Here is a 24,312-nt window from a genome sequence, read left to right on the forward strand (position 1 = left end):
TTGCCACGGAGGTTCCAGGAGTTCTGCTGGTATGGGCATGATAGCTTGGATTCGGCGATGGGCTGGCTGTTTATACAGCATTAGCAATTCATTTTCGTTCTCGGCTTTGGAATCATCAAATCGGGAGCTCATCCCTTGCACTGTCCAGAACACTACTGTGTCGAGGGGCACGAATAGTATCTGGGTTCACTACAATCAACGCAAAACAGGACAATGTAAAATATGCACAGTGTTTGCCTTTCTATGCCGCCCCAAACTCCGCCCAAATGCTCAAGTGCGAATAAACTATAGCCTCTACTGGTGCTCTATTGGCTCTTCTGGTAGCAATTCTTCAACGTCACGCACAATGCAGCGGTTCAGCGGCGGCCGGACCAGCCCATTGAAAAGAAAGGTACCGTAAACCAAGAGCGCAAATCCGAGGACTTGTAACCATTTGAAGCTCTCCCATCCCAGGAAAAGGGATACGATCCAAATGAAAAGAGTTCTGCAGGTATCGATTGTTGATCGCGCTGTTGCGCTGACATTTCTTGTGACCGAGAGTCCAAAGAAGTTGAATCCACTGTAAGATGTAAGCAGGGTAACTCTGAACAGAAGCGGACAGTAGGAAAGGGATAATCTACCCAATACTAATCATGATCAAGATGCTCGATACTCCGATGGCCCTGTATTCGATGATTTCCCTCCACGCTTCAACAAGATCAAAATAACCGTATTGGCCAGCATCAGTTCTTCCAACAGCCAAGTGCATGATAACCATTCCAAGAACAGTCACCGAGAACCCGAAGAGTCCTTCCCATCCGACAACCTTGAGAGGCTCCAACGCATACTTCTCTAGAATATATTCCTCGAGAACGAATTGTGAAGCAGTAAAAATTTGGGCACCAGCGATCAAGAAGACTCCAATAATAGCTCGCAGAGCCTCGGGAGTTCTCGCCTCCGCGGCAAGTACAACGAAGGCTTCTCTGGCGAGTATGAGCGCTGACGGAGTGGCCTTTGGATCCTTATAGATAGCGCCCGCCAACCCCACGATCCCAACTCCGAGGACGACGGTAACTAATGCAAACCATTGGAAGAGATGTAAAGTCCTTCGGAGGAATATGACACTAAAGAGGCCAACGAACAACACAAGTGCTCCTCTTGTCATCTGGTATATCGATGCGACCACGAATAACAAGCCCACATTCATTAACGTCGTCCCGCAGATGTCACAAATCGCGGGAAGACTCAATAAAGAGACCTTCCACCCTTTCAGCGGTAACCTCTCCTCGGAATTGAGAACCAGCACTTTAACCGCTGGGTTGATCGGCGTGCTGGACCGTATGCTGTCCGCATCGTTGGTATCCGCAGCTCCGTTCTCGTAGGTATCGACTGCCTGGTAGCCATTCTCTTCTGCGGAGGTCGTTCGGACGATGTATCGCTTGTAGAGGGCGAACCCGCCCACGAAGAGCCAGGAGCCCATTTCGCCGATAAACATCTGTACCGTTTGGATGACAGGTTGCGAGAACATCTTGTGTTCCTTGGGGTTCGGATCGTCGCAGTCCCTCACGCAGATGTTATCCTATCAATTCAGCATATATAGGTAGCGATAGAACAGTACAGACCTGATATTTGGTGAGAAGAGTATTGCAGACGCCTGTCACAAGCATCATGGTGACAAGCAAAGGAACAAGTGCCTTGGGTGCCATGTTGGGAGGGAGTCCAGGGAAGACGGTACTACGATACTTGAATGCTGCGCACTCGGGGGTGAAGTGACTCGTGGAATGGGACGGCACAGCGGGATGTAGGACGATCAAAGGACGATCCTCGTCGATCGTCTTTGGTCCGACAGTGGATGTACGGTCGTGCTGGCTCTTTGTTTGGGAGCGGCCGAGGTTGCCTCACGTGCAACAAAAGGTCACGAGCCACACTAACGTTCTTGATGAATAAGGCTGTGATGGGTGAAAGTCGTTCATCTCTAGGGAAGAAGCCATGAACAAGTAAGCACTTAACATATTGTAAACGCCTGTTTAAATAAAAAAAATCCAAATTCACAATAAAGACGTAGTGCCTTATGTACGCAGGCCAATTTCGTCCGTCTGGAAATGTACACAAATAGGTATCTTAAAACGCTCCCAGCCAACCCGCTATCTCACGACTTGTTCAACACCCGTCTCGGGTGCGCTTTCTTCAACCTCGACCTCCTCTTCTGCTTTCTGTTTTCTTTTAGAAATCCCATTTAAATGGCGCGCCTTCTTCTCCTTCGGTTTCTCGTCCTTGATGTTATTGTAGTGCGTAATTCCCATCTCCCGGTCGCGTTTCAAACGCGCTTGGTCTTTCTCAGAGACCGGGACTCCTTCAATCGCCTTCACATGTTTCCCTTCCACAAAAGCCATGATGCCACCACAGATCGCCACAATACACGCAAGGGCAACAAAAACACCGGTGCTCCAGGGCGGGCGCTTATATCGGTTCAAACCCCACATAAATCCCGCCAAGAGGGCCTGGAGGAACGTATTCCACACCATGGCCCATATCACAAAGTCCAACTTCCACATAGCCGTAGGCGGAGCCCGTATGCCGGTCAATGGAGCCTTTGGAATCTTGGTAACCGGAAAAGGTACGCTGCTTTCGGAAATATTCGAGATTTCCGTATCAATTTCACCTGGCCCCAATTCTGCAGGTAGATCCTGAGATCCAGCCAATCTGAACCAACCACGGTTGATGCCTGCCAATCTTCGAAGACCCATCTCGTTTTTCTGAATCCGATATTGGAGCAGATAGTAGAGGTCGCGAAATCGCCAGGGGATGGTACCGAATCCAGTGACACAGAAGAGCGCGTTAAGGATCTGTGAATCGATCTCGATCCAAATGCGACGCCCCGAGTTGATGTCGTTGCAAGTGGGTTTGCACATTGCTGGAGATGCGTTGCAGAGTAGCAAGAACAGCATTCCACCCCAGGCCACGACGTTGAGCCCCTTGAAGCAAAGAGAGTCAGTATGTCCCTAATTCAGGATAGTTCTAGTATAAGAATTTGAAGGACAGGGGACACAGCCGCTGCTTGTCTCAAAACCACAAGGAATAACATGTTTCTTGGATAATGGGGGCAAAACGACTAAAGATAAAAAGAACTCGGGACTGCATACATAAATAGTAACGAGGAATCCAACAGGGGTAATAAAGAATTTCCAGAAGGCGGTTAGAAATATTGCAGTTGACTCTATCCATGTGTGTCTGGGTGGAAACTGATATCCGTTGTCGAAGGGCCTAGTAAGGAATTGCGAATCGTTATCCGCAGCAGATGCGTGAAGGCTAGTTTTGGTGTCGCTGCTGCTCCGCTGATTCGTGCTCGTCTGCTTCTTCATGCGAGTCTCCATCTCTATTGGCTTTGATGTGCTGTCCATGTCCTCCAAAGTGATTCCTGCACTTGGTCCGGATGCAAGCTCGTGCTGGTCTCTCTCCTCCGCTGCTTCGGGGACACTATCGTGGCGAAATTGCTCGCTTGGTTGTTTTGGGCTATGCGGATCGACTGAACTTCTTCGTCCTTCGGCAGTCTGGGAGCCTCTGCGTGTAGATAGACTAGCACGCCTCTTTTTCTCTCGGATCTGACCTTCTCCAGACCACCCGTCACTGTTATAACTGCCTCTCCTGATATCGGACAACGATGGCACAGATGATGCAACTTGTGCAGTCGCTATACACATTCCCGTTGGAGGGCTCGACTCTTGAAAGCTCTTTGACGCGCTCCGGAGGCGGCTTTGGAGTGTCGAAGTGCTCGAGGTTTGGCGGCTTCGATTCGGATTGGAATGCTCGGCCGTCGGGCTCTTGGGGGAGGGCGGGCTACTTAATGAGGGAAAGGGCTCTGGCGAGTCATTCTGCATCATTACTCTGGGGGAGGTCATTGTTGGTTGGGGATATTTCAGAGGAGGCGAAAATGGATGACATGCGAACAAGGTTGGTTGATTTGAGATTGGCCAGGTTCGGAATGGTACGTCAGAACTGGCATGGAAGCATGGCGTGTGGTCCAAAGCTTACTCTTGGCAGACAGAAAATGGAAAATATTCTAGAGGATGCTGTGCGATAACAGATGCATGGTATGGTCGAGGAGCAGTACATTAGGGCTCGAGTATTGTCGGAGTCTGCGAGGACCACAGTTGAAGGATCTCGATGGCGACTGCGTGGTTTTAAGGTTCGCCAGCCCCTGGCTAGCCGCCTCGCTCCGCTCGCATTCGGACTCGTATTATTATTCATTCACAACTTTAAAATTGGTACGATGTCCTCAGTTCTCGTTGGCTGGTGAATTACCACAAAGAATCTCAGGATTCTGTTGCCGGGACCTGCGTGCACACAAGGCTCAGGATCGATCTTCGGGACGAAGAAACCGGCCACGCTCAAGGCCTTCAAGCATCTCCTCCACATTCTGCAGCAATAATGGCACCGTCGGCCATGCTCACTCTGCCGCCAGCATCAGCTCTTCAAGAGAACATAAATGCGCCTAAGGTCTCCCTCGAAGCCTCCCCACACCCAGCGTATCTCCACAATTTAGCCTTGTCGATAGCGCACAACCTCCAATATCACCATGACTGGACCTCCCTCTCGGTTCATACCCACTCGAGCTTGACCAACTCGCCCCTTCCGCGTCCCGTCATATCTGGTCTACCACCCAAAAGGGCTTATATCCATCCAGACGAACAAGTCGAAATCTTGAAGGTCGAGCACAGCACCGGCAAAGCCATTCCGCAGGTTCCCGAAAGCGAATGGGTGTTGCCTACCCATCTACAAGAAAGGTGGAGCTTGGCAAAGTTCGCAGCTGTGTTCGATGCCCTTGACACTGTACCTTCCGCCGGGAAGGAAACTTTGGCGGAAGAAGGAGCGGAAGTTGTTGGGCACCAATGGCAAGGCAGAAACAGACAGAAGAGGCTCCTGTTAGCTACTCTTCACGATGATAGTACAGTGGTGTACTACATCATTCACGATGGAATCGTCAAACCGAGACAGAACTAAATTGGCCTTGTTGGATCAGCAAATGGACGCATCAAATATGTGACCAGGCACTGCCTTGCTTTAGCTATTCATGAGTCCCTGACGCAACTCTCAGTACTCGGAATGAAATAGAACTAATGTTGCTTAAGCTGCTCGACCGGAACCATTCTGGTCAGTGTTCCGTTAAATTTATAGAACGGGGGCTTACTTGATCAGGCCCTCCCCTCAATCAGCTGTAGACCTTCTAGAAATTTAGAAGAGGCCGGTACTTCGCCGCCTGTACTTTCCGTTCTCCATGATCTCTAATCCACGGCATTAGAGACAACCCGGGGCTTGGGATCAACTCTAATCGGGTTATATAATCGGCTTGATCTTGATCCGAGGTATGAAAACGGCAATTCAGAAAGAAGAATTGAAGCATCAAGATATGGTTTGGTTTAGAATCTTCTTCCATTGCGAATGTCTTCCACAATTCCTCGCAGACCAAGTGGTACCCAGCCGTGCATTGCATGCTTAGAAGTAAGAGGCTTCAATTAGCGCATTTGGCAAGATCTCCTCGCTCGAAACGAGGATGATGTTATTTTCTATCCCTCATTTGCAATAGAGATTCCCACACCAAACACTCGGAGGCCATGCAGTCCGGCCGAGACCAGAGCGGTAGCTTCATTTCTCTGAACATCCTCGCAATATCCCCCTCTCGCTCGTTCCGATTAATGTAAGCCAAGCAATATCGACATCAGACGCCAACTCGTGACGATGAAGGGGACATTGAATCTTGGCAGTGTGCGCATAATTGAGCCACAAGCCATGATGCTTGTCGCCAGAAAAGAACACCGTAAGTTGCATGAATGCCACGACCAATTTAAGTTCGTCTACAACATGTGGTTGTTGCATTGCTGATCCCCAGCAGTCTGCGTCGGTCCTTAGTGGTGATACTTCTGGACTGCTTCGAACTTTTATCAGGCCCCTGGGTCGACTGCCTTGAAAAGCGAAATCGAGCCACCTTGGAGATTGGTCGTGATTCGGTACTCGTCTTGGGGGACTTTAACGTCCAAGTTGTACAAGGCTAGTTCCATTCTCGGGCCGCAGATGCTACCAGGCTTTCTTTCCTTCTACTTAGAGATGCCGTAATAGTATAGGGAATAGGGAACAGAATTCGGCAATAAGAAGCAAACTAGCAAGAAGGCAATTGGAATCTTCACGGGTCACCAATTCTGTCCTCGAATGCTTCACTCTACAGTTGCTAGGTAAAATCACAACGGGTGCAAAGTCACCAGATGACCGTCTCACGTGACCGCGTTGCAAAAGTGTCAAGGGGGAGCTTTGAGCAGCTCCCCCCCTCGTTCAGCTGTCCAACTCAAAAAAAAAAATGGTACTGGAGTCTGGCGGCAACCTCCTCTCCCAAAAACGGCCTTGGCACGGCACTCGTATGCCCTTCCTAGCCACACCAATTACGGCAGATTGACCGCAACTGGGATCCCGCAATTGGCAGCGGACCTCCCCGTCTGCAGCCGCTGCTACAGTCTCGTTGTTCAAGATCTCATTCGTATGCTGCCCGCAGTCATGCGATGCGAGAAAAGCGCAAGTGTGCCAAAGCTATCCTCCCATTTGTGGAATACGCAGTTGAGCTGGCCTGATACAGGGGTAGAAAACATGCCCTGGCCAGTTACCTCGTTACAACTCTTAAAGCATCAAATATTCTCTCCGCATTCCCCGCTCCTTCTTGTCTATATAAGTAATAGAAAGGATACACGGAACCTGGAATTATATTTCTATATCGTTCCAAAACGCTTCCAAGGTATTCCCAATACGGGGCTCCTACCGCTCTTAACCCCCCCGGACTAGCCCTAACCCCTAACCAAAGCGACTTGGAAGCGTTCTGGAAACGTTTCTAGGAGGTTATTAAGAATAAGGACTTTGAGAAATGAACTTGTATTTAGTAAAGTGTCATTAAAGTATTCCAGAAACGTTCCCGGCTGGCCTGTTTAGCCGGTTAGAAGGTCATATAAAGAACAAGTAATTTTCAGGCGTCACACGCCGGCTACCAGTACGCTAAGAAAACAACCTTTCAAACCCCCTGCAACAGGCGAAGTGGAGACGCCAAGCAGGCCAGTTGGGCTAACGAGTAAGTACCTTCCACCATTTGTGCTCGTCATAATCCCTGGTCAAGTTAGCATGAGACGTCGAGCTTTCTCGCCTCGTCATCCTATTATTACCCTACGATGATGCGGCTCAGACGTTTGCCCGGTGAGCCTTCACAACCTCGAGGCATCGCGGCCTGAGAACAGGGTCGCCACGTCATTGGCCAGGGCGAAACGGCTGAATCCCCTGCTGAATCCGTGGTGCTGCAGATTCTTCGTCGCCAGGAGAAGCAGGTCGTTCATGATGGCTGTCTGTGGGCGGTGAATGGGAGGTCCTTCATTCATCATTCGTGACTGGAGCGGCCGGCATAATGAGGGCTGCTTACTCTCCCTCTTTGACTGTACCTGTACCGTGCGAGGACGGAGCCTCCTCTGCTGTGTCTGCTATCAGCCTATCAGGGGGATACAACCCGGGTACGGCGCGGTTGTCGTTTCCGCCATGGTGACCGAAGTAAGACTCCAAGAGACGTTCTGGTTCTGCCCACGAATACGTGTGCTTCAATGCTGGCTGGGGGAGTGCCCAAAACGGGGTGGACTTGCTCTCTGAGCTCCTGGACGACGTTCCGTGATACGGCTTGTAATGCCTTGCCTTGTCCCCGGGCGCAAGAGTGCTCGCTCCATGTGTGACGGTCCCCAAAGTTCTTTACAAGACAAGAATGCGTGTCACCCAGCAGAATGTAGAGGCATCTCGCAACCCGTTGACTTCATGCTTATGTCTCTCTGCTTTTGCTTTGCTTGGCTTGGCTTTGCTAAGCACGGCCCAGGAGGCGCATGTCCAGGGCATGCCGGCCGTCGCTCATTTGTAGGCTGACATGAGGCGACACTGGGAGTCATGGAGAAAATTGGTGTTCCCGCCTTCGACAGTGCGACACCGCCAGAATTCGCTCATCCTTGCACAGGAGGCTGTGTAGGGGTTGACCAAGCCAGTAGAAGAGAGGGAGAGCAATGCAGAGATGCGGACGACGGCCCTGCTGGAGTTTGCCAGGCCTGGCCCAGCTGCGAGCTGGAGGCTTGAACCTGAAGTGAAGTGAAGTGAAGTGAAGCGAAGTGAGGTAAAGTGAAGTAGGTGAGGTGAGGTGAGGTGAGGTTGAGATATGCGCATGGTGAGGGACGAAGCCGACAGTGTGCGACTCTGCAAACCTGCGGCTGATTTGCCTCATGCCCGTCCTCGTCCTCGTCCTCGTCCACGACTGGATTCGACGCAGCTCGAGCCCAACTCGACTTTCGGCTTTGGCCCATCCAGTGACTGGCGTGCGGCGCACGGGAATCGGGGTGGGGTTGGTTGGGATGGGTTGGAGTGGGTTGGAGAGGGTTGGCTAGTTGGGTTGGGTTTGACTGTGTGAATTGTGGCCACGCGCAGCACGACTCTTCCTCTCCACCCACGAGGTGCTTTGCTCCAGCCTTTTAGAATTGCGCCTCGAGCTGCCGGCCGCCGCTTTCTGTTGCTCGCTCTCTGCCGTGGGCCGTCGCAGCGTGGGCTGGATTAAGTACCTCTCCCACTCCGACCCCCCCTCCCCGCGCCCTTTTGGGCGCACCCTTCTTCATGTATGCGACTTATATCCCATAGTTCTCCCTGCCAGGCCCGCCCAAGCGTGCCACTACTTACTCTAGTCTAATCTACACGGCTCTACTCTGCTCTACTCTGCTCTGCAGCCTCTGCTCTGCAGCCTCTGCTCTGCTCTACTGCCCTGATATACCCGCGCGAGGCCCCTTCTCCTGTCACTTTTCGCCGCACCGCGCACCGCACCGCACCGCACCCACATCGCATCGCCCCCCTTCGCCCTTCACCCTGACCCTGCGCATCACACTCTCGCCGCTCCCCCAGCAAGACCTACGGAGTACGACGCGATCCCCTTCGGCTGGCTCGCCAAGCACTTACAGCCTCTCTGGGCCCGGCTGTGGACGCACCCCCCGCCTTTTCGGTGCTCTGACTGCTGCTGCTGCTGCTCTCTTTACGTGCCTCCGCAACCTCTGCCTGTCTGATCCTGTCCCTCCGTCTCCTCGACTCGACCGCTGCCCTCCCACTTCCATGCCCAGCTCCCCCTCTCGCATGGTCTTCTCTGGCTGATATGTGATTACCCGCTTGTCGCCATAATTTGTCGCCTGGCGCATTCGATGGATGGTGTTCCTAAAAAAGTATGACTGACGCCCTTCACCCATCGAACGAAGAATATCTGGACCCCGACGATGTTGGCCTGCGCAACTCACCCCCGCTCAAACCAATGAAAGTCAATCTGCAACCGTCGCCGAGTCCGCCGCCCTCAGTTCCTCTGCCCCTGGTCAGTCCTGATTCGAGCCCAGGTCCTCCGGATCGCAAAGGTTCTAATCGGACAAAGTATCGCCCCAGCCAGGGCGATGCTGTGCTGGTCTCCTTCATGGCAGGTGGGAAACATTCTGATATTGCGCGCGACGCTGGGGATAAGCCTTTGGCCTCGGACAATGAAGAGGGGGAGGAGCCCGTGAAGGGAACCGAAGTTGCAGTCACGGCCGAGGAGGTGAAGGACGAAGCTATCCCGGAAGAAAATGGCATCGATCATCTTACAGCTCTTGCCGCGGATGCCCTGAGGCAGAGTGCGAAAGGCTCCTCTCAAACGGCGCTGAAGGAAGCTACAACGGCGAGCTCGATACCGAAAATGAGCATGCCCTGTGTTGGGGATCCGATGGAGGGGTTGAAACCAACAATACCCTCAATATCAACTCTATACGTGGATGGGACGGGGTCGAAAGCCTCGCCAGACACAACAATCAAGCACGAGATGTCTGGCTCTCCTGCAGCCGGGGAACTACCACCCATTCGTCAACACTCCCCACAATCAGCCTTGTCGAATGGAAATGGCACAGGCAATATTACTCTGCCATCCATTTCTGCCCAACTGGGAGACATCAATCACCTCACCGACGCCGCTGCAGCTGGAGACTCGGCCTTTTCACAGTCCCCTCCAGCGCGACCACCTCCACGCTTCTCGGCGGTTCCTGGACATGGTTCACCTCCCAAATCACCAAATGATACTTTTCGTCGGGAATTACCTTCACCTGGCCGAGGAGGACACTTCTACTTCAACGCAAACAGCCATCGAAGACTGTCTCAGACTGATGGTCCACAATATTCGAGCTCTGGTGATTATAGCAGTAGCAACACGGAGACTCCAAGTACGGATCAGTCAGGCTCCACTCCTGCGACAATGGCCATTGACCGGATGAGTATTGACGGCATCACCAATCCACAAATCGGTGGCTTTCAATGCACATACCCAGGTTGCACTGCTCAGCCTTTTCAAACCCAGGTCCGTCAATTCCCTAGTCAGCTGTCCAGCCTTATCTGCAACCTAACATACCACAGTATCTCTTAAATTCTCACGCGAATGTCCATTCCTCGAATCGACCCCACTACTGTAGTGTCAAAGGCTGCCCCAGGAGTGAAGGGGGCAAAGGCTTCAAGAGGAAAAATGAGATGATCAGGCATGGCTTAGTGCATGACTCGCCGGGTTACGTCTGTCCATTTTGTCCCGATCGAGAGCACAAGTATCCAAGACCAGATAACCTTCAAAGGTAAGCTTGTAATATGAAGTCTGGTGACCACAAGTTAACGAGAGAAAAAACAGGCATGTCAGAGTGCATCACGTGGATAAGGACAAGGATGATCCACAACTCAGAGATGTCCTATCGCAAAGACCGGAAGGACCAAGCAGAGGTAGACGACGAAGAGGGGGGACTTCATGACCATTCTTGATGCTGCTCGGCCCGACAAGAGGGTGAGCGGCGAGAAGCACCCCACTGCTGCGAAACAACTCGATTCGACTCAATGTTTACTGAAAACATATGGGGCATGGCTAGCTTTGGCCGTGTATGCTTGTGAAATACTCAACGGCGTTACGTGTGGTTGATATCTTAGGGAGGTGTCTTCTGATGAGCTACGATCATAGGAGTATGGAGCATTGAGGTTATACCAGAGAAGAATTGGCTTTCATTAGCTCATTAGCGCGGGCGGCTTGGGGAAGCTTCGATTTGCATCTCAACTGACTATCGTTGAAATGCTATTTTGCTTGAATCCGTGTCTATACCTTTAGCCACACAAACAACACATTTTCGCTGCGTCGCACTTCTCAACCGTCTCCTCTTCCCCATAGGCCAACATTCACGGGGTTGTCGCTTAGAACCTCGACCTCGACCTCGTCAAAGCCGTGTCTTCCACCCAGACGTTCAACAACAATCCAAAACCCTCCTGGAATGCTGATTCCCGGGCTCAAGTCCACGTCCGCTGTTCTGACCCCCATGGGAGCATCGCTGAACTCGCCACTTCCGGAAACGTCAAGAATTGTCTTATTAGGCCCCTGGGATCTTTCCAGGGACAGCTTTAGCAAGGGCCTCGATCTTGAGGATTGAATAGCATTACGGCCAGATCCACACCGTGCCACAACTCTCAACCTTGTGACCCGCGAGGTCGTAAGTGGTGCCAACACCCTGTCAACACCTTCATCGAAGACCAGTAAAGGTAAACGCAGGCTCAGCTTCCCAGCCGTCTCAGCTAGAACAGGTTCCACCAAGCACGGAACCATAGATCCAACGCGTAAAGTAAAGTTGCCCTTCTGTCCTGCTTCAAATGTTGAGCATACTATAGTGTATTTGCCCGCAGCGACATTTGAAAGGGAGAGGAGAGCGCAGCCTCGCCGATAGTCCCCTGATTCACCCACAATATCTTTTGCTGTCAAAGATGTCACGCGTTGTCCACCTGCCCAAACCATCTTGACATGGACAGCGAGTTCTTCTTGGTCTGTCTCCAATATAAGCAGGATATTTGTCGCTGCTGGAACGGAGATGCTGAATTGTGGGTTGGTTGGATACGATGGCGCGCTTGCATTTCCACCTGCGGTCCGGACTGTCCACGCTCCTCTATGGGTAGAGCAGTGAGAGAGTCTATCCAGCGCGGGATCAACTGTTAGTGGTGACCTCGAAAAGAAAGAGAGTGTGAACGAATATTTTGGTAATGGTAGGCCGTGTTGAGCAACCACAACAGTGTAGGACGTGGACGGAGTCAGCTCTAAACGGGCCAGGGTTTGTGGGGAGTCGACAAAAGCTCCCCGATGCACTGCATCATCGCTGAGGTAGACTCTACGACCATCCCCTTCGAAGACATACAAGCTAATGAATCCAAGCGTCCTGGATGCATCGGAGAGTTTATTTGGGACGGTCTTCACTATGTCCTGCTCTCCTGTAACGAAATGGCGGCAGAGTAAGATCCACACGGTTCCTTTGCCCGCCGTTGAAAGAGAGTATTGGGGGTTGTGGGTAAATGAGCCTGGACTTCGTATTTCCGGAATGGTCCATGAGAAGTGGAAATCTTGGCGATTTCGAAATAGCCCTGGATTCCAGTTCAAGTAAAGCGACTCGAAGTGCTGAGCTATATCTTCGTAACTCATCCAGAAAGTGCCCGGTGCAGTCACCAGCTGATTTGGAAGTGCCCCACGAATATCTTCCGCCCATCCTCCGCTAGATGATTCTTCAGAGGTAGGATTTGATCCCTTCCATACCACTCCGTCACACCAGGGATTTTTCACTAGCATCAAATGCTGTGAGCCAATTTCCTTCATGTCTAGTACTGCATAGTCATGTTCGCCAACTAGGCCGAGCTCTTTCTCCTCTCGTTTGGTCAATTTGCCCGTCCCCAATGTAATCATGACATCTCCAAATCCAAATGATTTATAAACCCTATTCCACGACTGATCAGGTTGCAAATCGTCACTGAAGCAGAGTTAGCACGTGCTCGAATCGAGCGTGTTGAGACAAGAACATTAACCTCTGCAAAAAGATCTGTTCTGGTATCCATCCAGTCAAGATCCAAAGATCTGTGCCCGAATTTGAACCTGGAAAGTCATATCCACCGCGGACTTTCAAGTAGGCTTTCTCCACCAGTGCTGGCCAGAGTAGTTGGGGGTTATTACGATCGATGACATGGAGACTTCGAGATATATTAGAGGCTGGGAGGCGATCGTCTATAACTACTTTCCTGAAACAGCCGTTGAAATGTAGTCGAAAAATATATTTGCCAGATTTGGACACTAGAGGCCTAGCCTTGTCATGGTCGTAAGGGAAAAGCATGGAAGCAAGGAGCTGGGACGGGCTGTTAATAGGCGATTTGATAGGTTGCAAAGGGCATGAAAATACCTTGCCATGGCCTTTATTAGCACGGGCAACCCCCGCACAGAGGCTGGCTACAACTGAGCAATCGGTTGTAATATCTTGCACTAGGTCAATGTCGTCTGACACCACCATGTCAGTCTCACCGCCACCGATTTTGGACTCAAGCGACTTTAAGCGCCCATACTCAGGGTCTTGAGGCCTGCGCCAGCCAGCGAAGATCTCTCTCTGGGCATCAGAGAGCTCCAGATCAGCAGGTTCACTGATGTTATTAACAAGGGCACGGGAGGGGACCTGGACGAGAGCACGCACGTGTAAGCTAATCGATCATTCTCGTCTAATGCGAAAAGTGTATCATCGGGGTCAGAGGTCCACTGGGGAAAGATGAAGCCATGAAGTTTGGAGCCTTCAAGCAGAATAATCTCCTCGCGCTTCGAAAGTGCTCGCTGTGATACGGGCGCTTTCAGCGCGACCTCTTTGCTCTGGATAGGGGCCCAAGAGGGAGAGGAAGAGGAAGAAACCGATTTCTTTATGCTCTCGGCCCGCGAAGTGAGCTCCTGGCACTTGGTCCGAAGCCGTGCTCGCTCAAGGTTACTGCTTGCATGCTTGGTAGCTGCCATGTACAACTCCGCAGCGAGGATGGCGTTCTCCAGGGCGGCTTCCCTAGTCGAGGCTTTATCCACGGCGAGCTCAGCTTCCTGTGATCCGTAAGTCCCACGGCCAGCCAGCTAAGTAGGAAGAAACAGGGGGGGCGGCTTGGAATACCTGCGCTTTAGCCTCCATGCCGAAAGATTTCCCTGGTGCGACCTGCCATCAGCAGCACATGGTTCGTTACGTCCACACTCAAACTCGAGTTGAGGCGCGAGTCATGAGAAATGTTGGAAGCATGTGCATGTGCATGTAGTTGAGGTGTTGGATGTAGGTGCAGGTCACGTGCAGCCGCCCCCGATACGCAAGGCTGAAACAAAAACAAGGCCAACAAGGCCTCGTCGGCTCTCGCTGTGCATGCCGAGATGCCCAGCGGCCGAGGTTATTCCAAACACAGGCTAAGTTATCGACATCCCAAAATCCAGGGTGCTACCCACCTCCCTGCCACCACCATACTTTCTGCTCTCTCCATTCTCCATTCGAACCTCACTGTATTCTTTTGATCGACCCCTTGGAAAGACCTGGCGATCCTCTCTTCATACAATATCTCCCCATGCTTTGGCAACGCTGAAGTCCAGCGCCGTACCCCTCAGTACCGCCCCATGAGAGCTTTGCGCATAGCAATTCGGACATCCACAGACGTTGAAGCAGGGGTCCTCTCCTTCTAAAGCCGCAATGGCTGGACAATCAAAAGAGACCTTGATTCCTCCATGGGGTCTAGCAGTTGCAGGAGCTACAGGCGCTGTCATTGCAAATGCACTTGTATACCCTCTCGACATGTGAGTGTTGTTACCCCGCCAGCTCCTGGTCCACCGAGACCCTAACACCCATATCTTCTATTCTGATGCTAATGGTTGCTAACCTCGTGACTCTATTCAAGAGTGAAAACTCGTCTTCAAGTACAGGTCAAGCGGAAGCCAACCGATCCAGTTCCAACCGACGATACCCATTATACCTCAACCTGGGATGCTATAACAAAAATCGCTGCTGATGATGGAGTCATTGGCCTCTATGCTGGTATCAATGGCGCTTTAATTGGGGTTGCGTCGACCAATTTTGCCTACTTTTACTGGTATTCCGTTGTCCGAACGCTCTACCTCTCCTCCCAAAAAGTACCAGCACCTCCAAGCACAGTCGTCGAATTATCTCTCGGTGCAGTTGCCGGTGCGGTGGCCCAAATATTCACAATTCCTGTGGCCGTTGTTACTACCCGTCAACAGACGCAGGGTAAGGGTGAGAAGAAAGGCATGATTGATACAGCCAAGGAAGTTATCAATAGCGAGGATGGCTGGACTGGGCTCTGGAGAGGACTGAAAGCTAGTCTCGTCCTTGTTGTCAATCCTGCCATTACGTACGGTGCATATCAAAGATTGAGGGAGATTCTCTTTCCTGGAAAGTTGAATCTCAGACCATGGCAAGCATTTCGTACGTTTTGAGTTACGCTTATCTGCTCCTGATGCTAACAATTTCCGCAAAAGTTTTGGGAGCCATGTCCAAATCTTTGGCAACCATTGCAACACAGCCGCTTATCGTTGCTAAAGTTGGTCTTCAGTCGAAACCGCCACCATCACGACAGGGAAAACCCTTCAAGAGTTTCATTGAAGTGATGCAGTTCATCGTGAAAAATGAAGGGTTGTTGGGTCTTTTCAAGGGAATTGCTCCACAGATATCAAAGGGTCTTATTGTGCAGGGCCTTCTGATGATGACTAAAGAAAGGTCAGTAGACTTACATCCTGATTTCTTGAATAGATGCTAATTTGCGACAGGATGGAGTTATTATTCATTGCCCTCTTCCGTTATTTACGCAAACTTAAGAGCGAGAGTCTTCAAAAGGCTGCAGATTTAGCCGCAGAGAGGGCCAAGCAGGCTTTGCCTGTTATTACAAGATAGATAGTAAACCCTTAGACATACTCTAATTGATAGCTAAGGTTTGTTATATATAATTCAGTCGTATAACTCTATACATATCACATTTTAGTTTATTTAGTATTTCTTTATCAAATCACAAGCCACTCTATTGTAATATCCTCAGCTAGCTCTGAATTCCCAGCCGTGGCGTAAAGTGTTTGCAAGTTATAGGCAGTATCTATAATAAGATCCTCTTGTTCCAAACCACTTGTACCCCGTGACGATTCGTTAAATACCTTCTCATAGTAAGGGATGGCGAGGTGTGTTAGCCCAAGCATGTGGTATGTGCGAGCCATGTTGAAATGTGCCTCTTGTCTTTCCTCGGTGTGGACTGAATTCCTGCGGGAATCGTAGTAACGGAATAGGAATGTTATTCCTTGAAGGATATTTTGTTGACGGTTGTCAGTCTGTCTCTTAAGCGCAAGGTGTACATAAGCAAGGCCGGTGCTGAGATTGATCATGGGATTTTCTGGATCTAGGGCATGTGCGCGGAGGAAATAATCTGGAAGCAGTTAGAACGCAATTATATCCTTAATTGGATCATCACTTACTGAGGGCGTACAGATAACTTGTGCCAGAGAAGAGAATATGACCATACAACATAAGAAGGGCAATGTCCAAGTCATTATTGATAATGGGATGTCCATTTCCGTCTCGAGCAGAGTACGAACCCCTCTCTGAAAAGTATCTCTTGCGCTGGGAGTCATTAACAAGCGAGTAATCCATGGCCTTTATCTGTCGAAGGACGTACTTCTGTGTGGGACCCGAACTGTACCATGAGATGGGAGAGTGGCACACCTTCGTTACGGCGGCAAACATCCGATATGAGTCCGTAGCGAACTGGTAATCTTTCATGAAGAACCGTGCCACGGATACACAGGTCTCTTCGTCGTTTGCCAACAAAGCGCATACTATGGCTAAGTCAGCTGCAACTCAGCCAGAAGAAAATATGCTACATACCGCACCAGCAAACGTGAACCAGAAACATGTCTTCACGAGAGTGGTAGAATACGATAGCATCTTTTGTAGCCTCGCAGAGACTGTATGCCTCGTCCTTCTCCCCATTTCTTGCTAGACGGAGTGCGTACTCCAAGAATATATCCAGCCATGTACTGAATGGGATCCCACGATAGTCATCGGGAATTTCAGCTGCCCGGGTCACCGTTTCGTCGGAGGTAGTCAAGCCTGGATTGTCAGTAGTCTACAGATGTGACAATGGCCAGGACAAACCTCGTGAAAGTCGTTCAGCCATAGCTGTAAGATCGATATCCAAGGGTGTCTCTGCCGCTATGCGAGAATCGCCAGAATAGCCAAGAAACCTGATGTACTTGTCTAAGGGATAGAATTTTTTGAACCCCCTAAAGTCGTCCGTCAAATCTCTCGCTGCATCCATCCATGCCTCAGTTGATGCTGCATCACCGCTCCTCATTGCTTCACACGTCTTTCGCAAGACAAAGTACTGGCTTTGGAGATGTTCTGCCTCTGAAGCTTGCGTGAGACGTTTCTGTGTTTGTTGTCTCGGTCGATATCGGCGACGCGTTGGCTTCTTGATTACAATAGGAGCTTCCTCGGTGTTTCTGTTCTCAAGTTCATCAAAAGGCTTGCGAGAGTTCCTGTGGTCTTGCCTCCTTCTTAACAACATCGCCTCGTTGAGGTTATGGAAGGCCTGTTCTGGCTTGCCCATTCTCTCATACATATGAGCTAGCTCGATGCGAGGATCAATATCCTCTCCATCGAGCTCAACTGCACTCTGAAAGCATACCTCTGCCTGTTGGTCATCCTGTGCTTGAAGAAAGCATTTCCCCATCTGGACCAGAAGGGTCCCATCAATTTCATCGGCCAGATGCCTCAACTTTTGGTAGTAGCTCAATGCATCCTTGTAAAAATTGGTCTCGAAGAGGTGGTCTGCCACAAGGCGAAAGAGATGAGGGTGCCGCGATGCTGCATCTTCTCCAGTGCCGCCTGGCTCGACGAGCCACCCAAAGTGATGCTGATATTTTGTTAGCTAACACTCTTTGTAATCTGGAAGAAGAGCTTACAAATGCCTCTTCACGATTGCCAAGATGTAGTCGATAAACGCCGAATTTTATTCTGAATTCGAGAGGAAGACCACCCCCGTAGGAGGCTACTGGATACTTCTCTGGATTGAAAGAAGAAACCAAGGTTCTTCTCTTGTCATCTGAGTCCCACTCACGATCGTCGTCCGGGAACTCATCCCAAAACTCCTCCGCACCTCGCCCGGAAAGCCACCGAGCTAGAGACCTAAGCTGCTGTATTGCAATATCATATCGCGCATCATGCTCGTAAAGTGTGACATATGTGTCGAGGTCCGTCCAGTCGAAGACCTGACTCGGTTGACCTGAGGATGACTTGAAGTGAGTAATGCTCTCTCTGTAGAGATCGATAGCAGTGCTGGCCTCGTCTTGGTCAATGTAAAGCTCAGCCAAGCGGCGAAGAATATCCCGGTCATGTGGCTGACGTGAAAGTATCACTTTGTAATCAGAGATTGCGGGGCCGATCTTCCCACGTTCTATACAAACAGCAGCTTTGCGGTGTCGAGCATCTAGATTTGCGGGGTCGGCCCGTATGGCAGCAGCGTAGCAGAATTCGGCGTTCAAGAGATACTTCGACCGCAGTGACCCGGTTCCTTCAAGGGCAAACTGCGCACATTGGTACCAAGAAGAGGTATGCTTTGGGCGGAGATGCGCGGCGTATATCAATGCCTTCAAAGCGTTGTCGATGTCGTTATTCTCCCGAAATACAGAGTGCAAAAGACTCCAGGCCTCGTGAGTTTCTGCATTGATACGAATGATATCTGCAATGATGAGTGCAGCGTCAACGTACCTTGCCGCGATGAAAGCTTCGGTAGCATGTCCCAGTCGCAGTTTGATGTCTCCAGTTGGTTCAGCAGCTTTGCGAGGACCCCTGTGAGGGCCGTGACGTCTTTGCTGTCCAATACGCTGTCTGGCACTTGCACGAGAAGTTGAAGAGTATGATCTGCTCCGCATTAAGGTAGAGAAATCCTGACTGCCGGTGGGGTCATAACCCTCTAGCCGGAGAACCTCTTCCTCGATGTTCGCTATGGAAGCTTCAAACTCTCGGAGGTCTGAATCGGCATCTCCGAAATATTCGTTGACTGATTCGTCCTGGAAGCTACCTTGGGGGCCGATCCAGGGTCGATCTAGCATTTCGTTCAACTCGGGATCGGGGTATTGTGGTTGTGGCTGAGCCATGTTGTCGAGTAAATCAACAAAGGTCTAAGCTGTCCAGGTCGTGCCTTCACAGGACGACTGTGCCGTATTCTTTTCCACCCCGAATGCCTAATAAAAGCCGGAGAGGATGCCGTGCTAACGTTGTTTGATCCGTCAAGGTGCGTGGATGCAAAAAGATTGAGACATGTAAAGTGGATGCGGGAATGTCGTGAGTTGAAGGCAAGGCTCCAAAAAGAAAAGCCAGTCAGCCTCAGTGGCCCGTGCATCACTCAGCCTCGCCCAGACCAAACCGAAACCAAACCATTTTAACTGCATTATCGTTGATTTTTGGTTTCTCGTGCTTGACAAGCACTAGCCGAAGGGGTGCACGCCACCGGGAGCAACCAAACCATTTTAAGAAAAGAATTCGGCTCAAAGGAGGGTGGAATTACAGTTTTATTTGGCATCGCGAAATACTACTTGGTAGGACCTAACCAGCTTGGGACCTACTGTTACCGAGAAGCGACAACAGTCTTCCTCCAGCATGACCGAGGACCGTTCAGTCTCGTTTTGCAATGGAATGGTACAATTACGATCTGAATGGCCCGTGCTGAATAGTAATTTTTGCGTCCCATGGAATAAAGTGAGTTGGTAGATCGGTTTCACATGTGGCCAAGGACATTTACGCGAGAGATACGTTTAACATTCGATGTAATTTGACAATGATCCTTTTCCAATCCTGTCGCGTGGCGATGGGAACATATATCATTCTAGTTCTTGTATGCAATCCTTTGCAAAAGGCATGCATGTAGCCAACCAGATTTCTTGTCCCCTAGGGACTTATGAATATGGTTTACTCAGCTTCGTTAACATCCAACATTTTAACATCATCGACTTCGGGCTGGGCCTCAACTTCACTTCTCCCCTCTGCTTGCAGAGGCAGTGTGCGAGACGATCGCACCAAATTATGAGAGTTTGCCCTCTGCTTTGGCTTCTGCGAGACTAATTAGCACCAAGGCCCATAATTAGAATATTTGTCACATTACCTTTCACCTGCTCGAAGACTTTGAGCATCTTTCTTCGTGCTCCCAAAGCATTAACCCCTCTTTCCTCTAGAGCCTTCTCGTCTAGCTCAACAAGTTCAGTCCAATTCATGTCTTTAAGGTTATCCGTGTACTTATGGAGCCTCAAGCTTCTCAACCAGCTAGGGATGTCTTGAAGAAGGCTGGGGTCGGTCGGATCCTCCGGAGGTTTGGAACTGCCCCTCCTGCCACGCGGAGAACGTCCTCTTGCCATGTCACCGTCCGATAAATAACCCTCGTGACCCCCTAAACCGAACTGACCAATGTTGAGGTTACCCATACCATTGAGAAGCGGGGATGATCCATCGAATGGTGCAAGGAAGTTGTTATTTTGTGGTGAAACAAAACCCATTTGACCAAATCCACCACTTTGCATTGCCAAACCGGGAGAGCTGGGTCGAGATCTACGCCCGGCAAATGCCGAGTTTTGTTGGGCCTGGAGAGCCAAAATTTGATCCCGATTCAGGACCTGACCATGTTCGTTGATCATGACCACGTTGCCGGGCATGTTATTGGGAGATATTGGGCCTTGTCCAGTCGAGCCATGACCATCGTTGGATCTAGCTCGGCGGTATTTCCGGACGTCATCCAAGGCAAATCGATTGTTCACGGTACTCAGTGCAGCTAACTTCATCGCGGTTGCATTTGCTACCATGTCGGCTTGGGTATTACCACCAGTGTTGAAGTTCGGAACTAGAGGCGTGTTCACCTAAAAGTGTCAAAAACTCTGGGTCAGTCATGCCGAATAAGGAGATTGGAATCGAGACGTGTTTCATGAGCCGTCTACCCCAAGACAATTTGTGAGAGCAAAGGTCCCATTAGAGTTAACAAAAGAAAGTCTTCTAGAACGTACCATGCTCGCCCAAGACCCGTTGCCAGCATAGGGTGATAGCATCGGCAAATCAGAATTTTGATTGTCAGGTGCGTTGATAGTAGTGCTTTGAAGATTCGAGTTTCCACCCATCTGGGCCACAGGGGATCGCAGGCCGCCAGAGGGATTGGCTTGCATGAATTGTCCCATGGGTGCTTGTCCAGAAGAAGATTTTGGTCTGGCGGCTTGGTCATTGCTGCGAGAGCCCCAGGGAGAGGAAGGTGGTGCACCGTTATTGTCGATGGTCTCAGCAGGGCCCGAGATGGTAGGAGCTGCAAGGGAGGCACGAGAATCATAGGCAGCACTGTTCCGGTTGGAGGAGGGCGGGTTTCCGGTTTGCTGTGTGAATTTTGCCTTCTCGGTAGCAATTGCAGCTGCGGCATCAGGAAACATAGCGTTGATTGTGGATGGATCGAGTCCAGAGTGCCTCTTCGCAGAGGGAGTCGCGGGAGGTCGGGTCAAAGAGTTCCTCGAGCCATCAACACTGAGCTTGTTCATTGCATCGCTGAGCCGATTCGACATTGGATCTAGCAAGGGACGTTAGTTGCAGTCAGGCGAAGAAGTAGTTCCATTACCTTTGTCAAAATTGGACGGAGAAAGGACGCCTGACATAGGATGGTTCTTTCCCATTTGTTGTAATACTTGAATGAAGAAACGGATCTGAACCTGGGTTGTCTGCTGGAGGAGAGCATACAGAGCGGCTGTACGCTCAGCCTCGCTCAGAACTCTGAACCATTGTTCGATGGCGCTCAACTCGTCCTTGAAATCCTGGTCGAGGGTCGCAGCAGCCATCTCCTCCAACGTAGTCTCATACTGGTCAATGTCGGCGATCCATTGTTGAGCGATCTTGTCCGAAGCATCGTTTTCAGCCCCTCCTTGTCCTTGACCTTGCTGAGTGCCATAAAAATCAGAGGACGGTCGAATTCGGTTCGAGGAGGGAGACGTGAAATTTGCCATGTCTGCGGACGCACGAAGGTGATGATTAGCACCTATGGCACGAGAAGAAGGCGGGCGAAGTGACGAGGTACTATTCGACTCGACCGGCGTGCTATTGCGATTGCCGATGGCAGACATGTTGAGCATGATACCGTTGAAGCTGGAGAAGCTGAAGCTGTCGACGAAAGTCGCCTTTGAAAGATGTCTCCGGAATTAAGAAATGTGAAACGAAGCTTCAGATCTAATGCTTCGTCAAGCGTCAATGCACCGATGACAATCCAAGGAAGATTACCGCGCGCACTTGGACCAGTGGGTGGCCCGCGGAGGTGAACTCGTGTTTCGCAGTCTCGATATTCCAGGGCTCCTCTCAATGCCCGGTTGTTTGAGGTGGAGGTTCTCGCCGTGTATCCAATAATAGAACAACGGCAATCGCGAACGGGGGGTGGTGGGGGTAGTTGATTGCTGACGACCGTGGAGAGCAAGATGGAAGAAGAGATTCGAGGGTTCTCAAGGCAGTTCCCGCTGCCAGGAGGGTCTAGGGATGTCAGCCTTAGCCCTCTGAAGCTCTGCGTCGACTGACTGAGCTCAGAAGAACCCCGATTCGAGGCAAGGGCCTTGTAGCAAGCTACAGTGCGCATAGACTTTTCACTTACAGGAGAAGAAAACAAACGACGACCCAAGGTGGAAGCTGGTGGATCCGAGAACGGTTGAAGAGCGCGGCACGAGATGGCTGGGAGCCTAAACGTTGGCGGTTCTTTGTCCAACTCAATGGTGAAAGAAATTAAGCAAGCTAATAAGCGCAGCCAAACACATCGATGCAATGCTGAGCCGAGTCAATCCAGTTACGGGATTTCTACAATGCTTGGCATTAGGGATACACAAATTTTTCAAGTACTGCAAAGGATGGAATAAAGAGTTAATAGCATCTGCATTGGGCTTGTAGAATAATTATTTCGATGTCATTGCCAAGTCATACACCATAACAAAGCAGCCCATATAGCAATGCTTTAAATACGAAGGCGAGTCTTTCCTTTCTGACCCAGAAGAAGCAGAGGCCCTTCAATGGTGATCCTTTCGAGTTCCAAAACAAAGTCTGGTGAGACGAATCCACTCCACCAGGCATTACCTAAACCTGCTTGCCGTAAAAAATTAATTCCCAAAATGTAAAGCCATCTGCGTCCTGGGCTTCTTCTCAATGTTCCTATGCCAAATTAATAAATTCGTCAAATAATGTAACCCCAATCTTCATGCACCATTCCCTCACGGAATTGAGAAAAGGTGTTTGGTAATGAAGGAGTTTGGATGATAATCTTGGCACGATAGATATAATCCTTCAGCTGATGAGCATGGGAAAGGCTCGTAAAGCTGTACACACAAAAATGCCTTGGTCCTTCGTCACGAGAGAGAATTCGATGGTGGGGCAGTTATTTCGAAGACAGCGTGGATTGGTACCGTCTAGCTGGTCTTGATTCATGAGACTTGAACTATTGTCCTAAAGCCCCAAAGTGCAAATGTCGATTCGCCCTTGATCGTTCGTACAGCATGACCTTGCCAATGCCACGTGCCATTACCTCGGAATCATGAACGCCGTTAAGTCTTCATGCTGTTTCCCGCTTGCCCTCCTTCAACTCCTTCTGCATGAGGTCAGCAACCTTCCAGTAAATATGTAGCCGTCGTTTCAAAACCTACCAAGGCCTTCATTGTTCCGTGGAGAGCATGTCTGTGGTTTCGGCGGAACTTGGGATCGGTACCCTTGAGGGATGGGTATCTCGAGGTCTTTGGCTTCTTGATACTAGATGGCACACAGAGAATCAGCACAGATCTGTCGAGAGCGTCGGATCGAGGCCATTTTGGAGAGTTCTGCGCATTGGAGATCACGTACCCGTTACGATGGGCTTTTTTGCTGCAGAAAGTTAGCATTGTCAAATGGGGAGGATCCTGGAGGGCCAAATTGCCTTTGGTTAGCCTGCGAGCTATTCTTAGATTTCGCCATCTCGAAGAGTCAGAGGTGCAGGTCTGGTACTGGAGGTGAGGTGTCTTGTGTCGTTGCAGGAGATTGAAAGTCGAGATTTGTGCGAATGGAAGGAAAATCGCGGTAAGCGAAAATGGGATGGGCATAACACGTGATTCGACAGGCCAACCGACGTGATTTGAGTTTATACTTTTATATGTAATATATATACGTGAAAATATATAAGCTCGTTTCAAACCCTGATTGTAATAATAAGAATCTAATTAAGTACCAGAAATTATATAAGCAAATATATAAATTTAAATCTTAATTTAATTTTAAAGAAAATTATTTAAAATTATTTAAAATTATTTTTATAAATATATATATATAAAGGTTTTTATTTTTAATATAATTTTATTTATTTATTTATTTATTTATTTATTTATTTATTTATTTATTTATTTATTTATTTATTTATTTATTAATA

At 50.0% G+C, this 24,312-nt stretch overlaps 8 protein-coding genes across 8 annotated transcripts; 3 read left to right on the plus strand and 5 right to left on the minus strand.

The window, feature by feature from the left end:
• Positions 1-294: 294 nt before the first annotated feature.
• K444DRAFT_644091 (integral membrane protein-like protein) lies at positions 295-1,685 on the minus strand (the record flags this gene model as incomplete). The annotated part of the gene is made up of 3 exons (XM_024884919.1): positions 295-559; positions 621-1,558; positions 1,602-1,685. 3 exons carry the CDS (start codon positions 1,683-1,685, stop codon positions 295-297), a joined length of 1,287 nt encoding a protein of 428 aa, XP_024735047.1.
• Positions 1,686-4,143: 2,458 nt separating this feature from the next.
• K444DRAFT_437445 (uncharacterized protein) lies at positions 4,144-5,281 on the plus strand. Its single transcript, XM_024872814.1, has 2 exons — positions 4,144-5,130; positions 5,176-5,281. The coding sequence occupies exon 1, from the start codon at positions 4,408-4,410 to the stop codon at positions 4,978-4,980; it is 573 nt and encodes a 190-aa protein (XP_024735048.1). The 5' UTR covers positions 4,144-4,407; the 3' UTR covers positions 4,981-5,130; positions 5,176-5,281.
• Positions 5,282-9,238: 3,957 nt separating this feature from the next.
• Positions 9,239-10,820, plus strand: K444DRAFT_644093 (uncharacterized protein; the record flags this gene model as incomplete). The annotated part of the gene is made up of 3 exons (XM_024884920.1): positions 9,239-10,384; positions 10,441-10,649; positions 10,703-10,820. 3 exons carry the CDS (start codon positions 9,239-9,241, stop codon positions 10,818-10,820), a joined length of 1,473 nt encoding a protein of 490 aa, XP_024735049.1.
• Positions 10,821-11,203: 383 nt separating this feature from the next.
• K444DRAFT_631201 (cysteine proteinase) lies at positions 11,204-14,018 on the minus strand (the record flags this gene model as incomplete). Its single annotated transcript, XM_024883326.1, has 5 exons — positions 11,204-12,839; positions 12,895-13,208; positions 13,263-13,497; positions 13,548-13,933; positions 14,001-14,018. The coding sequence occupies 5 exons, from the start codon at positions 14,016-14,018 to the stop codon at positions 11,204-11,206; spliced, it is 2,589 nt and encodes an 862-aa protein (XP_024735050.1).
• Positions 14,019-14,412: 394 nt separating this feature from the next.
• On the plus strand, positions 14,413-15,776 carry K444DRAFT_614403 (mitochondrial carrier; the record flags this gene model as incomplete). Its single annotated transcript, XM_024880526.1, has 4 exons — positions 14,413-14,662; positions 14,764-15,308; positions 15,362-15,599; positions 15,650-15,776. Exons 1-4 carry the CDS (start codon positions 14,559-14,561, stop codon positions 15,771-15,773), a joined length of 1,011 nt encoding a protein of 336 aa, XP_024735051.1. The 5' UTR covers positions 14,413-14,558.
• A 104-nt stretch (positions 15,777-15,880) lies between these two features.
• Positions 15,881-18,979, minus strand: K444DRAFT_532339 (TPR-like protein; the record flags this gene model as incomplete). The annotated part of the gene is made up of 5 exons (XM_024875072.1): positions 15,881-16,293; positions 16,343-16,702; positions 16,752-16,976; positions 17,022-17,781; positions 17,831-18,979. 5 exons carry the CDS (start codon positions 18,977-18,979, stop codon positions 15,881-15,883), a joined length of 2,907 nt encoding a protein of 968 aa, XP_024735052.1.
• Positions 18,980-19,947: 968 nt separating this feature from the next.
• Positions 19,948-22,018, minus strand: K444DRAFT_644097 (uncharacterized protein; the record flags this gene model as incomplete). Its single annotated transcript, XM_024884921.1, has 4 exons — positions 19,948-19,976; positions 20,029-20,773; positions 20,918-21,462; positions 21,511-22,018. The coding sequence occupies 4 exons, from the start codon at positions 22,016-22,018 to the stop codon at positions 19,948-19,950; spliced, it is 1,827 nt and encodes a 608-aa protein (XP_024735053.1).
• A 1,451-nt stretch (positions 22,019-23,469) lies between these two features.
• Positions 23,470-23,864, minus strand: K444DRAFT_644098 (uncharacterized protein; the record flags this gene model as incomplete). Its single annotated transcript, XM_024884922.1, has 4 exons — positions 23,470-23,505; positions 23,561-23,663; positions 23,754-23,774; positions 23,827-23,864. The coding sequence occupies 4 exons, from the start codon at positions 23,862-23,864 to the stop codon at positions 23,470-23,472; spliced, it is 198 nt and encodes a 65-aa protein (XP_024735054.1).
• Positions 23,865-24,312: the final 448 nt, after the last annotated feature.

Source organism: Hyaloscypha bicolor (genome assembly GCF_002865645.1).
Source record: "Hyaloscypha bicolor E unplaced genomic scaffold K444scaffold_98, whole genome shotgun sequence".
NCBI classification, from domain to species: Eukaryota; Fungi; Ascomycota; class Leotiomycetes; order Helotiales; family Hyaloscyphaceae; genus Hyaloscypha; species Hyaloscypha bicolor.